This window comes from Cryptomeria japonica, chromosome 4, assembly GCF_030272615.1.
Source record: "Cryptomeria japonica chromosome 4, Sugi_1.0, whole genome shotgun sequence".
Taxonomy (NCBI): Eukaryota; Viridiplantae; Streptophyta; class Pinopsida; order Cupressales; family Cupressaceae; genus Cryptomeria; species Cryptomeria japonica.
In genome coordinates, this window is record NC_081408.1 from 738,345,767 (window position 1) to 738,363,007 (window position 17,241).

Here is a 17,241-nt window from a genome sequence, read left to right on the forward strand (position 1 = left end):
AAATGATACAATGGTAATCAATTACAATGAATACAAAGAGAATCCCTTTATCATATAAACTAAGGTGAAACATATGACAACATAAGATTATGACATGTGTTTGTCTTATACCTTGAGATATAAAGTGATGAGTATCCTATGTGTACCTTACGTAAACTTAAGTGACTACTATGAATAGGACCTTGATGATAAAGGGATGTAATTAAGATATTCCCCCTACCATTTTGTTTCACCAAAAAGGTGCATAGTCGCAAAATCTAAAATGAAGCTATAAAATTACAAATCTAAGGTACAATAAAGCATATCAAAGTTTACAAATGATGAAAGGCATAATATGAAAATTTTAGCACTATAAGGTAGATATCTTAAATATAAATTTTTCTAAATGACACAAAGGTGGCTATATTCAAGGTAGATTGACACCTATCTTATTAATTTTCAATATAGATGTGTACACTATAGTAACATTCCAAGTCAATTATAATACATACAGATAAACATGACTGTCCTACATTATAAAAAATGACATCATATTTTAAAAAACTATTTTACTTTGATCTAAGAGGGTTTATATAGCAAACATATGGCTGGGCCTGTAACAGTAGGCCATTTTGTTATGAGGCATGGCCTGCTATCTCAGGGCAACCTTGTCTTTTTCACCTACCTCTTGTTAGGGCATAATAATTTAAAAAAAAAAATCCTCCAGTGACTTAAAATTGAACTTCTAAAAGAGATATAATCAGGAGAAAAATTAAAACATTCTAACTCATTCCTAAAGATGTTAATTTGTCTTTGTTTGTATTTTTATTTGTAAATGATTCAAAAGAAATTTATATACAATTGAATGCAAAATTGTTTGATGTAAATAAGAAATTATGTTAAGAATTTTTTATCATCCACTCAGTTCATTGCTGCCATATAGTTATGACCGTTGGAATAACCACCTAGTTAACCTTACAGTGGTAGTCTATCTAGCAACCATGTGCATAACCATCTTTGCAATGATACACTCAAATTTTAGTTATCATCAGAGAGCACATAGAAGCACCGCTCCTCAAAAAAATACATATTTCATGTCATAAACCAAAACGACAGGAAGCAACAGTTAAATAATAGATGAGCAGAATCAAAGCTATCGTCAGACATGATATATTACTTGTTTGGCCCAAATAGGCTTTCAAGTGCATGTAGTATAGAGTGCAAAATGGATTGCAGTTGATATATAGTAACAATTCATACTGGCAGGTCATTGCCATAGGTCCATTTACTAAACGCCCATTTAAATGATATCGACAACAAAATTACATAGGGCCTCTCTGCCCATTCCCTTTTACCATTTGAAAGCTAAAAGCAGCTACAATAAAAATTGTTTCTTTAATCAACATGACTATGTTACCGCCATAAATTATAACTTTGAAGCTGATAAAGTACCTCAGCAAGAGAATATCTATATTAAGCATAGCATCTCAAAATGCATACTCATGCTATATTTCTGGTCTTCCTTGAAAATTGGAACCAAACGACCGCTGGAACTAGTACAACAGCAGTTGAAATGGCCATCATAACCTGCAATCAATGTAAATATCCTTTTAAATCCCAAATAAGTGGAAACATTAAAAACCGGGTAGAACTGAAAGACAGGTTGGTGAACCATTTAGCATGAGATGTTTAAGTATCGGAAAAAAAAATCAAAATACCTGAAAAACAAATATTTGATGTTCTTTTAGAGCCCAAATAATAGGAAACTCAGAAATCAAGAAACTATACTTGCAACTCAAGGCAAGGTATATAAGGATATAAAATAATTGAATATCTTGGAACACAAAATTTGCCGTTCTGGCAATTCAGAAGGGAAAACAGCACTGCATTTTGACGCTGAAAATTCTACGTCCAAAATCAAGTTACCATACATGTGCTGTGACAACAACAAAGCCTACGAATTGCCGAGCAAGCATATACATCACTAGAGTATTAGGGAGTTGAGTACCTTAAAAGCTCCGAGGAATCATATTCCCCAAAAACAGGATTTCATGGAGTGGCTGAAGGAACTAACTCACGGAGAGCAAGCAAAGTAATTTTAACTACGTGCACCCATTTTTTGTCTCAGTATTGATTATCCTCATAAATCAAGATGGAGTAAGACCAAGTTCATTTTAATTATTGAGACGAGGTAATACTTGTCACGTGTATTAGAAGCAAAACACATCAATGATAACATTGCAAATAGTATAAATCACAGAGAAAAATCATTGTTAGTACATATAGCAGAGTGTCTTTCCTTTGACAAAACGAAGGGATATCTCAGGCAAAAATTACCTATTTTTAAGATACATACTAGTTCTTCCTGTGCTTCTATAATCCAGTTTAATTTAAAAATAGCTTTTAGCTCTTATTCAAAAGTCAGCGAAATTATTGTAAAGCATCTAACACACAATGATTTTTAATAGATTCTGAAAGCAAAATTTGGACATCAAAGCTAGCTAAATGTAAAAACTGAAGAAATTTAGAGAAATTTTACACTGTAATCTTACCTTTTCTGCCATGCTTGATCGGTTGATTGCATCAAAGAGAAAAGATTTCAATCTCTGGATCACAGATATCTTTGGCATAAGTACAACTACTGTATATTGTTTTGTGCAAGGTGATGGCAATATTCTCTGCAGTTTTTCTTGCATTTTCATGCGAGTTAAAGATGACCTGACTGTGCTGCGGCATTCATCCTGAGCCTGCAAATGACCATATTGGATTATTAATGAAGAAATATATTTGCTGTAATATGCCTGGATAATTATGCTACAAAGTTTTCTACGGTTTCGAAATATACTAAACCTTATATATGACCAGAAAGAAATTAAAATCATACCCTTTGAATAGCATTTCTCATAGTCTAAAATTCTCTTTCACAGTTGTTTTTGTCCAGCAACTAAAATTCTAGAACATGTGACTATATATAGGGAACTCATAGTTGCCATACTCCCAAGTACGTCACTGGATGCTCAAGCATCTAAAGCTTTAATCTTAGCCAACTAATCTATTGCTGGATGCTCAAGCATCGATCTTAGCCAACTAATCGTGTGTATTTTCTATCTTAATTGCTGTTTGTCACATAATATGATTTAGTAATGGCTGATCGGTCTTGTCAATTTCTTCCTTCCACGATAATGATTGAGGGCTTATATGACGGGTCATTACAGAATCGATCCAAATCTATCGTAATTGAAAATGTTCTCAGCTGGATTACAATGCTAGTCAAATCTCTCCTTTAAAAAGCATTGCAGGTCAAATCTCTCCTTAACCTGCTTGGCAACAATAGATTCAGCTAAGAAATATGTAGAGAAAAAAGGATCTAAGGGGGATGGAAAGCCTTATACTCACTCCAAAATAGATGTAGAAGAGTTGAGCTATGGGACTAGAAAACTACGAAAACTCTTTTTGGGCTTCTGATGGTTCTGGTGGTACTATCGGATGTGAGGTATGGGACAGCAGCACTTCAGCAATGAAATTGAGACAAATAGAGAGATTACAAAAACATTTTATTACGACCAGCCTCAAGATTAGATCATCTATCCCATATAAGATTGTCCTAGCGGAAGCAAGGGCTTTTCCTATTGAGGCATCAGCTATGTTCTGGCTGCTAAGTTATTTAAGAAGGTTAGAAAACATGGAGATACATTGTTGGCTAAAAATGGTAGTGGGAGAGAAACTAGACAGAATGAAGAGCACATGGATGAAACAAAGCATTAAATGGATGAATAGGTGGGATATTGACATGAAAGATTGCTCAAATAACAATGGAGAAATAAAAAAGTACGTGCAAGAAAAATTCAAAGAAAATATGTGGGCTGGTCAAATGGGGAGGAAAAAGGGATACTATATCCAACATTTCAATCCTACACATGGCCATACACAAAAGAACTACATAGGAATGGACATAAAATAGAAGGCAAAATGTTAATTGCTCAGATAAAGACCAGATCACATCAACTTAAATGCGATATAGGAAGATGGATGATACACTAAATGTAAACACCTCGAGTAACCTATTCAACGAAGAAAAGATAATGAGAGTTGCAGACTTCCTAATCAAGATACACAATAGAAGATCCAAGATGCAGAAGGAAAACGAGGTTTAGCAGTCACAGTATTTTGTTTGGGCTTTGTTGGGCCTTGCATGCTTCTTTTGCTAGCTATTCGTGGGTCCCATAGGCTGTTTGGCCTTGTGAACGTTATTAAAAACATTCATTCATTCGTTCAATGTTCCAATAATATTCTTGTTACGATCCCTTGCAAAAGTCAATGGAAAACAATAGTCTTATTAAATATTTTGACAAAGTTGATCCCTTTTGAGAGGAATGCAAGTAGATCGGTATCCTTAGAAATTTACTTAGGTTTCTCTTTGGCTATTCCTGTATTATAATTTTTTTTTGAGTTTCTTGAAACCTTAGATGCTCTGAAATCGGTTGTTTCCACAAGAAAAGAAGCCATTACAACATATTCAAATACCAGAAAAAAGACAAGAGACCAATGCCAAAATCAGAACCAAGAGAGATAACATTACGATAACTCATTTAGTACATCATCATCAATCATTTGAATATAAACAAGGATATGGCTGGTGTAACCACAGAGTCTCCACTGATTACCCATGTTCAGCTGACTGGGACAACCTGGGCCATATCAACCCAACAAGTGAGATATCTATTTTTCTCTAGCAGATTTTCTCTTGGATTCTAGCAATCAAATATAACACGTATATTCGTCTAGCTTAAAAGCTAAAGGATCTTGGACTGTGGGATCATAAAATTGGTAACTAAATATATGTTTGCTGCTAAAACTCTCAATCAAACGTCTTCCCTGCTCACCCTTCTCAAAATGTTTTTGGTATCTTGAAATTGGATATTTTATGATCCTAAAGTATTTGATGCTGCTTCGCTGTCTTCTTTGGACCCGTGCGACCCGTCATTCACTCCCATTCAGGCTTCATGGAAACGGAATGGTTTAACACCCATTCAATTTCATTGTTAATTGCATTAATTTGAAAGTTTCTAAAACCTTCTAACTAATCCATTCAATAATTCATGGCCCTTTTATACATTCTGCATACATATCAGCCAGAACATTTGTACTCTACCATCGGTCAATTCCCTTCAATCATAACACCCGAAGTCACTGTAGAAAATTTGCATCAGAAAATATATCGAAGAGAAACAGCTGTGGTAGCATCCCAAGTACATATTCTTCCGTCATATCGGCTACATCATCAACAACTTAAGAAGCACTCGAAGTTTGTCTGCTTTGACAGCTTGACCAAAGAGGGTTTCTATTGCCCAATCCAAACATGGGGAGAGATTAAACAAAACAATACAAAATTTAAGATGACAAACTGAAATTTTTTTGTTGGTGCTGATCACCAGTCTGCTCGTGTGCTCCTGCACCATTACTACTCTAGGTCATATAAAATTTGACAAGCTAATGAATCAAAAGTGATTTCTTAGTTATCAAGCATAAACAAAAGTCTTCTTAGAGTTTATTTTCTCAACAAGTTTCAAGTTTTTTTGGTCGTTCCTTTGAAGGCCTTCAACCATCCTTAACCTTCTTATGACTAAAGAGAGATCAAATTTTCAGGTTTAACACTTCTAAAAACTCATCTATTTGAAAAGAAAATGATTCTCCAAATGCTTTGATTTAGTTAAAATTGAACTACAAAGGTTGCCTCAAACAACAAAATGTCACGTGGAAGGGAATTAAAATGAAAATCGCAATTTTTTCCAAAATAATTATTCATGCCTTCAAACCTTCTTGTGGCCCTTGGTGCCAATCTATACTGAATTAAAATGCTTTTTTAGATTTCATCATAATGCCACGTCAGATAGACTCTTTTTTTATGAATAAGCTGTACCCAAAGCATAGCCCGTTACAACTGTTCAGAGAGGGAACCATAAACATCCCGTCTTCTCAATGTGACTAACATTACAAAATTCATTAGGTATAAATGAAACCCTAGTATATCATATTATTAAAAAAATCTTATGTGAAAATTTTCAAATCACTCCCAATTTTTTACATCACCTTACTTGGCAAGTCCCCTACTTATGATTAAGGTTTCAAGGCCACATCAGCATGCTTTTTGCCAAGATGTCCAAAAAGGCCCAAGAAAAGTGAGATTGATAGTTGTGCACTAAGTAAGTCATGTTCTGTTGGTGCATTGATGTCGCATTACATGATTTGCTGTTTTTGAGATCTAAGGAATACATTTCATTCAATTATGGGTAGTCATCGTCAACAGTAACAACTTTAAATTCACAACTATTGGTGCAATATTGTTAAAAATGGACATTAAATCAACAAATGCTATAACAACTATTGGAATATGCTCAACTATTGGTTCCTTTCCCCTAACACTACTACTAAATGTTCTTAATACTCACTGGCTTTATTATTCACTATTTGTCACCTTATCAATGTTGATGAAATTGTACATCCATTTCAGCCCAAAGATGGGCTCCAAGTTAGCCATCTTCTTAAGAAAAGAACCCATAAATGCTCTAGCTCAATGCTGCTCCAAAGTGATGTGATATAATTTGGCCAAGAAAGGTAGCCATTGAACCTCAACTCCTTCCTCCAGATAGCACCATTCCATACGTGATTAGTTATCTCATAACCACCGATCAGTCTTCTTACTAATCGATGTCCTCATGACCATTGATCGCTGTCATTAACAAAATGAATCGCTGTCTTAAAATTGTGCTTCTTCAGATATCGATTGGTTGTTTGATAAGTCCTTCCCTTAATCGATGTTGATAGTCAACACTCTTAATTAACCGGATTTGCATATTGATCTAACTATTGTCGATATTATTCAGTGTTTATATTAGTCACTGTCATCCATTAATATGTAATCGATATATGCCTTAGCCGATATGCTTATGAGCATATTTCGATCTTCATAATATATTTGGCATCTAATATCATTCGCTGTCAATACTGATCATTCTTATCTGAATGACTTTGATCACTCATCTTCTTGGACATTACTTAATCTTACGCTAACTTCCCCATCGATGCTTGATGACTAATATGTATCATCGATATCTGCCACTTAATGAACATTATTGGGCTTCATATATTAAGCATAGTTATTAAACACATCCCCATGCGTACCACCAAGAACAAGAACAAGGATGTTACTGCCTGCAATTTAATAATAGTTCTGATCTGATCTGATCCATGGTGATGTCACTGGATGCTTTTGATTCCTTTTCTTTCCTTTATATCTCTCAATGTGAAGGAGAGGTCACACACCTCTTCATCATGTATGTCCTTTGGCAAGAGACACACCCTTTCACCATTAGCATCTTTTGAAAGAGTGCAACTCTTCATTATTTCTGCTATTTGAAAGGGACACAACCTTTCACAATCAGATCTGCACTTCATTTTTTCAAATTCTCTCCCCCTTAAGTGAGGTTCTCTTCTCCCTTTTATATCTCACGTTTGAGAGAGTCACAACTTATCAATTCATGCCTTTTGATCGTTTATTAACTTTAATCAAATTTTAATTATATTTTTTTATATTTATATTTATATTTTTATTCTTTTGTATTTTAATTTTATTATTATCATTTATTATTAAATTATATTTCAAAGTGGGTACATTACACAATCATTCACACACCTAGAACCTCCAAGTAAATTTTATAAGAAAAAACTTCTATCTTTGAAGTTTATTTATGTTTTAATTTTTAAATTTTGAAACTCTTTCTAATTTTGTCTTAATGGGTTGCTAGTTCATTTGCATCTGAGAGGAATTGGTTGCATCTAGGCAAGCATTTCTATAACACCACTTATCATATGATGAAAGATCCCTGATGGATCTCTTTTACCAATCTGCTGTAATTTTTATTTATTTAAATTGATTTTTCCTGCTTATTAATATTTTCTTTCAGAAATAGACAGAAGTTGCAGAAGGGTTGAATTCTTTTTGTATTTTGATGATTTTTCAACAAGTAAATAATGAAGTACAAGTACATGAACAAAGTACTGAAAATGAAGTTCATATACAGCCAAAACAAATTCGATTCAAGGCAGATTTCTGAATATAAAATCAAATATTTGACCAGATGAAGATTTCCAATAATTTCAGGAAAATTACAATCAGGAATAATTCCAACCTGGATGCTGAAAGAGTAACATAACTAGGAATGAAGTTGTGGCAAGATTCCAGCCCTCCAAGTGCTGCACGTGGGAAGGAAAGTGGCTGCCAGGTACAGCCGTACAGCTGCCAAGTACACCCAACTGGTTAGAAACCCCAAACCCCACGCTGAACTCTGTCAGAATTGCTGAACCTCCAGAAAGAATGCCGTACAATCTCCAAGATGCTAATAGCTGCAAACAAATCCAAACCACTGTATTGGGGGCTACGTCCCAAACAGGCAAGGCATTGGGGTTGGCGTCCCAGATGCTGAAAAGCTCTTCCAGAGCCAAATCTCAAATCCAAGATGTAAAATGTGTAAAACATAATAAGAATTAGGTCTCAACTTCCTTATAACACCTTCCCACTAAGCTCAAACCCTAAAAGTGACTCAATGGGGTGTTTAGGGTTAAAATGTTATATTTCTCATTTTAAGTTGTCAAGTGCATAGAAAATGACCTTTTTTTCAAATATAAAGAAATCCGTTCACCGAAAGGATCTGAGTCAAAAGAGAAATATTTAGAAAAGTCCAAGACCTTTCCAACGAGCTATCACACCAAGGGATACACATCCAGATGAGGCCAAAAACCCCTTATCACTCCAAAATGGCTATAAACATAGCCTTATTTAAATAATTAAACGCTAACTTAAGAAATATTTAAATATATTAAAAATATATCCCAAATAGCTGTAGAAGGCTCAAATGACTCCAAAAACCTGAAACGGAATTTGCCACCTGTCTGTGACTGAAGTCGGAAATCATGGATCAACTGGCAGTCTCATCCCTAAAATCTAGGGATGCTCCTAGAAACTAGGAAACACACCCAAATCTCCTGAAACTGAAACCATCTAAAAGGTCATGAATAACCTCACGACTGGCAACTGTCACGACCTCCTAAAATTTAGGGATACCCCCTAAAATCTAGGAACTGCTCCAAACTGGCTCCAAACTGCCCGTAAAGCCAAAATCCAATCACTATATGCACTGAATGAGTCCCAATCAACCTCTGCTAGCCTACGAGACTCCAATGATAGGCCAACTCCTCCGTCTCCGATGTCCACTCTAGAAAGGGGACATGACATATGAGCATAAGTATGACTCATTTCAGAGCTTTGTATGGGTTGATGTCACCTCTTTTGTAGACTTGGTTTTTCGTAGATAACAGAGCACCTTAGGCCAAAGAATGGGTATAGAAACATCAGAATATTCTGAAGGCTTTGAAAGAATATATCCAACCGGCTTAGAACCAACAAAAGGTGTATGCAAACAAGCATAGGATACAAAAGGCATGAGGTTGGAGATATGGTCTATTTATAGTTGCAGCTTTATAGACAATCCTCACTCGAGGAGTGGTGGAAAAAAATTAAAACCCAGGTTTTATGGCCCCTACAAGATTATATAAACGAATGGAGAAGTTGCCTATGGGCTAAAGCTACTAGAGCATGGTAAAATTCACAATGTATTCCATGTTTCTTGCCTTAAAAGTCATTGGGACAACACATTACACCCTCTATAGAGTTACCACTATTGGATGAGAAGGGAAAATTGGTCTTAGTTTTTAGAAGTCATTAATAATGCTAGGGAGAAGAAGCTCAAGAATAGGAATATTTCAGAATACTCGGTTAGATGGAAGGATTTGCCTACAGAAGATGCCATTTGGGAAGGAGAGTAGATTTTTTAGCACTTTGTGCAGGGGAGGACTGTAATCTCCACTTCTATGACTTAGCCATTCGAGAGAGTGTCATTAGCCTATTTTATTCCCATAGTTTGATTTGGAGAATTAAAAAGGGGATAATTTAATTAATTAGATTAAGTTTGTCTTAAATTAAAGTTTTCAATGACTTGTATTTAATGAATTTTTCAGTGTTCCACGGCTGGGGGGGCGGGTTTTGGGGATGAGGGGACAAAGGGCCTAAGTTTGGGGATGGTGGAGGACGACGATGGCGGGTGGCGGGGTGGTGGTGCTGATATAGTTATACATATACTTATAGTACTTGAAAAACTAGTTGTGAAAAGATCTATAATAGTATAAGAATTACATTTCAAATGAAACTATAAGAAATTAGTAAAATTATAAAATAGAAAAATTTGAAATACTAAATCTAAATACGAAGATTTCTAATTTTTTTCTCCTCTTCAGCTAGCTCTAAAAAAAATCAGAATTAGAATTGTGAATGAAATCAGTAGTTTAAGTGGTTTCGTATTGCATTGGGGGGAGGGGTGGGACTCACGTAAAATTAGGGTTACACCCCAACCCCCCAAAATTGCTCAAAATTAAAAAAAAAAAATTCAATTGCTTTTTGACGCATTCAAACGGGAGACACCTGCAAGTCTCCCAAGGAGTCTTGGAGACGCCTGGGAGTCTCCCAAAGAGTTTCCCAAGGATTCTTGGAGACGTTGAGACGTCTCCCAAGGAGACTTGGAGACGTCTCGACGTTTCCTTGTCTCCGGCGAAGCATCGGTGGCAGTGGCGGGACGGCGGGAGACGCCGCATCCCCGTCTCCCTGTCTTGGAAACGCGGGTCTAAGGGGGGGGAATGCATTTCCGTGGAACATTGGAATTTTTATTTAGCAAGTCAACAAGAAAAAATAATATAAAGTGACTATGTGCGCCAACAAGATTACTATTTTAATAAAAGTGAATTTAAAATATAACTTCTCATTCTTGCAGAAATTATTAAAAAAATAAATAGAGAAGCTCATTTGGACATCTTGAACATTTTATTTCTCATTTACAAAGTTTGGACTGCAAGGTCAACCTCATAAGGAAGTTGGCACTCCAAGGTCTATCGTACAATTGACCAAGTTTGTCGTACCTAGTGTGTGGGGCCATACAACTCTTAGGAAGGAGAAGAAATACTAGAGAGGCTGAATGTACTTCCATGTCAGCGAATTTGATTAATGAATATTGAGATTCAATTGCTGTATGTAATTTTTGAATATCTCATTTTTTTTGTAACAGCAATACAAAAATTATAAAGAAATTTCCTGTGAATATATTATTCAATAAATTTTGTATGAATAAAATTGTCTGAAATATGTAATATTGGGAAGTCAATATTATGATGAATTTTGTGTAATATCTCTTTCAAAACAAACCCAGAACAGATGAGTTACAAATTGTTTGACAAAATGTCTGTGCAAGATAACTTGTGAAAATTGCAATATTTTAGTTTAAAATTTTTGGGCAGTATACTACAATCTCTATGTATTAATTTCTCCATGGGATGTGTTTCTTGTTCTCTATATCATTTCTGCTTTTGTCTAAGATTTTACCCTATAACTTATCAAATGATTGTTAAACCAATTATCTGTAATCCTAGGAGTCTGATCTGTATATCTTTTAGGGCATTAATCTTGCTTGTGTAAAGCCAACTCAACAAGATAATAGCAACCAAAGATAGGTTGTTACTATGAAAGATATACTAACTTTCAAACAGACCAAAAACACTGTTTACCTCAAAGCATTATTTATTTTTTGTAGTACGCACATAATAGAAATGTAAGATATCAATAAGAAGCTGAGAAACTAATTCAATAGGGCAAAACTAGTTGTACTAAACAAAGAACTAAAAGAATTAAATTGAAAATCCAGTACAAATTAGCTGCCACAAATCTATATTTTCCACTGCAAATATGTTTCGAAGTAGACTTCCACATTTTAGGTTGTGATGCTTTCAAAGAGAGTCCACATATTAAGAGTTCAAAATCAAGCATTAGCATTACCTTAAGAGATGCATTTAGATCACCAGCATAAGATCGACTTAGATAACCACGCATAATATGTTCAAGCCAATATTCATTTTCCTGTATTAAACGAATTATCCATCAAATGCAATCAATTAAATTGTAACTATGATTTTAGTAGCGTACAATAAATTCAAGTGTCTAAGTGAAGCTAGAATATGTTATAGTGATGACAATTCTTTTATAATTCTACCTGTAAAGCCTTCTGATGTATGCTTTCCTCACTTTCAAGCATTGTTGACACATCCTCATCAGAAGGCCCTTCTTTTTGCAGATGCAATATCTCATCCAAAGAAAGATCAACCTACATGCAAAATGAGGGGAAAAACAGACTATCTACTCAGAAGGTAGGGTAAAAAACAACTTAGCAGAAGAACATGCAGCCACCTCTCTATGGATGAATTAGAGTTAATGCATAACAAAAAATTATGAAAGAAAAAATGGTATAATAGCAGGCTAATCCAAGTAGACAACATTCTGAGTTCGTGTAAAGACCTTAATTTAGGTCATAAGTACAAATCTGTAAAAACAAAAACCAAATCACCCAAAGTAGAAATTAGTACAACAAGAGCCTTATTTTATGACAGAAAAAATGGTATAATAGCTGGCTAATCCAAGCAGACAACATTCCGAGTTTGTGTAAAAATCCTAATTAGACCATGAACACAATTTTGGAAAAACAAAAACCAAATTACCTTAAGTAGAAATTAGTACAAGACCCTTATTTTAACAAATTAATTACATTTATAGAATGGACAACCGTAGATGTAGCAACTCATCTACTTGGCTAATTTATGTTTTGATGTTAGCACTTGCAGCTTAAGTAGTGGTAAATAATCTTACAACTAGTAAAAGTGGTTATTAATTATGTGTTGTGTGGTAACTATAACTTGAAGACAAGCATTACAATCAAATAAATGTAAATAAAATGGACTGCTATTTTAATAGAAGAGTTGATCTAATATTGTATTTGGACGGTTTCAAGGGTCAGGCCATCCTGAACAGTTGCTTTCATCTTAAATTCCTATTTATGTTGTATCACTTCATAAGATATGTGTTGGGATATAAAGTCAGAGAATATGTAATTGTATTTGTATAAAATAACATTAATGAAATATGTTATTATGGTGCCTTAATAGAAGCAATTACATCCCGATGAATTGTTAAAAAATTCATTTAACTTTAATCAATTTTGAAAAAGGAAAAGAAGGTGCTTAGTTAAAAGCTATAAATTTATGAAAAATGGAATGAAATGAAGGTTCCCTCTTCCCCTAGAACCTCACTCAAAATCTAAAAGCTAAAAAATAAAAAATTGTTTTGGCCTGCACTGGATTAAATTCTGACTAATTGAATTCCCTTTAAATTCTGACTAATTGAATTCCCTTTAAATTCTGAGTAATTGAATTCCTTTTAAATTATGAGTAATTGAAATATTAAAGTATTTGGTTTTGGGAACATGCGAGTAACTCCATCGAGGCTATGGATGCCTAGCTGATTATGGTACAATATGCATGAGATTACAATGATAACCTCGTTGAGGCTATGGATGATTGATTGGCAGCGAGGCTCTATCTAGGATGCTTTTTAAGTTAGGACTTCACGTAGCTCATCACGGTGGATTCTAAGGGTCATAATCAAAGATGAGGTGCCTTGATCCAGTTTGTGATAGCTCTTCCCTTATGAGTATGATTCCGAATTATCTTAAGGTTTTGGGTGCATATTGAGTTCTTTGAAATGTTTAGGAACATTTATTCAAATTGGCACTGCACATCACCCCATTGCAAATGAGGACCTCCACTTTTTTTTCTTTTTTAAGTTAGTCGTTTTTGCCTAGTTGTCTTTGCTTGGCAATAGTTATGATCTTTTAATTTTTGTTTTTGAGAGGGTTTCAGAGTGTCTTGTTAGCTCGAGATAAAGTGAGTGTTGAGTGTCCTTGGAATGAGTGAGAGTGTAATGTCTTGTTCTTAGGGTGTCATCAAGTTAGGAATTCAAGTTTTGAGTCTCGAATCCATGAACAAATGTAAAGATTGAGAATTGTGGGCAAGATAGTGAAAATTCAAAAATTGTCAAAAATGTCAAACTTGTCAAAATTGCAAAATGTAGTTAATGTTGCAAAAGTGCAAAAAAGGTTGCAAATGTTGTTAGGACTAGTTGTTATGATGAGTGATGTTTTGAAAATGCTAAGTATTTATCAAAGATGAAATATTCAAAGACGTGATGCCTAGACAAGGGAGATCCCTTGTCAAGGTCGGATTTTTTGACCTTGTCAGGATAGGGAATAAGGAAGATTTTTCAAAAATCCTTGTCTTAAAAGTGTTTTCTTTGCTTGGCAATAGTTATGATCTTTTAACCTTTGTTTTTGAGAGTTGGTCAGTCTAAGATAAAGTGAGTGTTGAGTGTCCTTGAAATGAGTGAGTGTAATGTCTTGTTCTTAGGGTGTCATCAAGTTAGGAATTCAATTTTTGAGTCTCGAATCCATGAAAAAATGTCAAGATTGAGAATTGTGGGCAAGATAGTGAAAATTGTCAAAAATGTCAAAATGTCAAAATGTTGTCAATGTTGCAAAAGTGCAAAAAATGTTGCAAATGTTGTTAGGACTAGCTATTAGGATGAGTGATGTTTTGAAAATGCTAAGTATTGATCAAAGATGGAATATTCAAAGACATGCCTAGACAAGGGGAATCCCTCATCAAGGTCAGATTTTTTGACCTCGTCAGAATGGGGAATAAGGACGATTTTTCAAAAATCCTTGTCTAAAAAGTGTGGAAATTCAAAGTTGAAAAGTAAAATCTAAGGTTCAAGTATAAAAATGTTATAATCCTTAGCCCATTGGATATTTAAATAGCAAGCTTTTCAGGCATCCACCTTGGTCCTTAGTCCATGTGCACACCAAATTTGTGCTCAAGAATTATCTCTCTACACTTAGGAATCACGCCTTGCATTTTCCTTGCAACTTGAGATCCGGCTCAAACTTTTTGTCCTTAGCAAATTTCAAGTCTGCCTTGCTTAAACTTTGTCCCTAATCATGATCACACCAAATTTGCATTTAAACTTGTCCATGTACTCCTTGGAATAGTGCCTAGCCTTGTGCATAATCCTTGTGCACTATGGAATAGTGCCTAGCCTTGTGCATAATCCATGTACTCCTTGGAATAGCACCCAGCCTTAGTCCCTCTTACCCATGGATTACTGCCCGACCTTCCTATACTAATCCCCCACCTAGATGAAGTTCTGCCCTAATTGTCCCTACACACCTTGATTTTCCGCCCTAAGCTGTTCCTTTGCACGTTGAAAACCCGTCTTCATTGTCCCTTTTTCCTTGTGAGGCTTGGAAACCTGCTCAGGTTGTCCTCTCAAACCTCAAAATCCCTCCCAGCATTTTTGTCCATGCATACTAAGGAATCCCACTCATGGGAAATAGGGCTTGCAAGTAAGAAAATCAGACCTAAAGAGGGGCAGACCTAAGTTCACATAGCAGAGCAGAAGAAATAAAATTAAGGCAGGTGTGAGAAGTTTTTTGTGGATCAGCGCTCAACTCTTTTTCATACAAGATAAAGGGTGCATCAAGAGACAACCGACCTAAGGAAGTGGAATTAAATCTTTCCAAAATTCGTTGATGCAAGGTGAAATTCATAGTTTGAGCCAGCCAACCTACATTAGTCCATGGCAACCTTAAAGTAGCGCCTTGCATTAAAGCCCCCTCAAACCTGCTCAAGGAGGCTAATGTCTACGTTGGCTCTCTTAAAGAGAAATTCAAAAATTTAAAAGACAAACCATAAGTCGACATAGAACTGATTACAATTAATTTAATTTCAATCAGTCAAAGGTCTAGGTCGGCTTGATGAGGAAATTGTAAATTCAGGTCAAAGGATGGTATAAGAGGAAGATCGAATCTCTCATTTCAAGCAACAATTGAATGCAATTCAGGGCAAATGGAGAGGAGCAGAGCTGAGAGAATAATAACCAGCAGACCTGTGACAATTTTTTATAAATTACCTTTCAATTAGAGACATTTTTATCAGCTTATAGGGTGAATTTGCAGATCAGACATTAGAGTGATTTTGTTAGGTCTGATTTTGACTGATTTGGGAGACATTTTTACCAGTTTTGGGGGCAGAATTATTGCGAATTTTATCAGCAGCCCTAATTCAAATTTCCAGATCAGACCTAAGGGAATAGTTCTCTAACACTAAGTGGTGCATTTTCAGAGGTTTTAATAATCATTTCCAGACTTGGAAGATTTTAGGACTACATGCTTAGTAGGGTATCAATATTACTTTCATTTTTATTTTAGTGTTTTGATACAAAGTTTCTTTGTCTTTTCAGGTTTAATGCAGGCAATGAGGACTCAACCACATGGAGGAGTCAAGGTGTTCAAGTTCAAAAGGCAGATACAAGGAAGGACTCACCAATACAAAGACAAGATCCACACATTCAAGGCAAGGAAGATGCAAGACTCAACAAGGTCATTCAAGGATGCAGACAAAAGATTCAACAACAAGGAAAACTCAACATCATGAAGAAGGATTTGTTAATGCATGGTAGCTACGGTAAGATAAATGATTGAATGAGAGATAAATGAAGTCTCTCATTCAATCATTTATCCTATTGATTATACTATTAAGAAAACTTCAAGCTATTTTATTTGATAAACATTCCTCATTTATATCAATATCGATAATCATATTATGGCATGGCACATTGGTGATAAACGATAGTTATTAGGTTAACCATCTATCCCGATCTATATTGGATGTGTTCCCAACAAATGAAATAAGATTATCGAGTTGCTATCGGGTGGCATAGTATGCACCGTTTAATATATACAACCTTTAGTTAGTGATCGGTGTCGGTTAACATAGACACTAATTACTATCGATTAATATACCATGCCAAACAACACCATTAATACCGATTGGCATATATATTATGTTACGTGAACCCCGATTAATATCGAGCTGGTAAATAATTAAAACACCGGTTGTTAACATATGCAAAGGGGTGCGATCAAGTAGTGTCTTGATCGGTCATGTCCATAAGACATGACCGGTCAAGGCACTGCTTGATCCTCCCCTCTCATATATATATATCATTTGGTATTTGTGAAGAGGATATTGAAATCGATAAATACTCCTCTTACCTGCCAAACAAAGAAGATAGTCAGAATTATAATAGAGATAGATAATACATAGATATAAAGAATAAAATTAGAATACATCTTGCATATTGAATTGTAAATTGAACAACATTTACGTGGTATCAAAGCTATAGTTAAATCGAACTTGAGGCTGTTCAATTTTACATAA

The 17,241-nt window shown here is 35.1% G+C and overlaps 1 protein-coding gene across 1 annotated transcript in view; it reads right to left on the reverse strand.

Moving 5' to 3' along the window:
- Nucleotides 1–1,117: 1,117 nt before the first annotated feature.
- The window catches only part of LOC131027438 (zinc protease PQQL-like), a 164,741-nt gene continuing 148,617 nt past the window's right edge, over nucleotides 1,118–17,241 (reverse strand). Inside the window, exons 11-14 of the mRNA XM_057957498.2 lie at nucleotides 12,129–12,239; nucleotides 11,915–11,995; nucleotides 2,532–2,726; nucleotides 1,118–1,566 (exon numbers count right to left, since the gene is read on the reverse strand). Of these exons, the coding sequence (XP_057813481.1) occupies nucleotides 1,480–1,566; nucleotides 2,532–2,726; nucleotides 11,915–11,995; nucleotides 12,129–12,239 (474 nt within the window). The 3' untranslated portion in view covers nucleotides 1,118–1,479. The remainder of the gene's footprint in view (nucleotides 1,567–2,531; nucleotides 2,727–11,914; nucleotides 11,996–12,128; nucleotides 12,240–17,241) is intronic.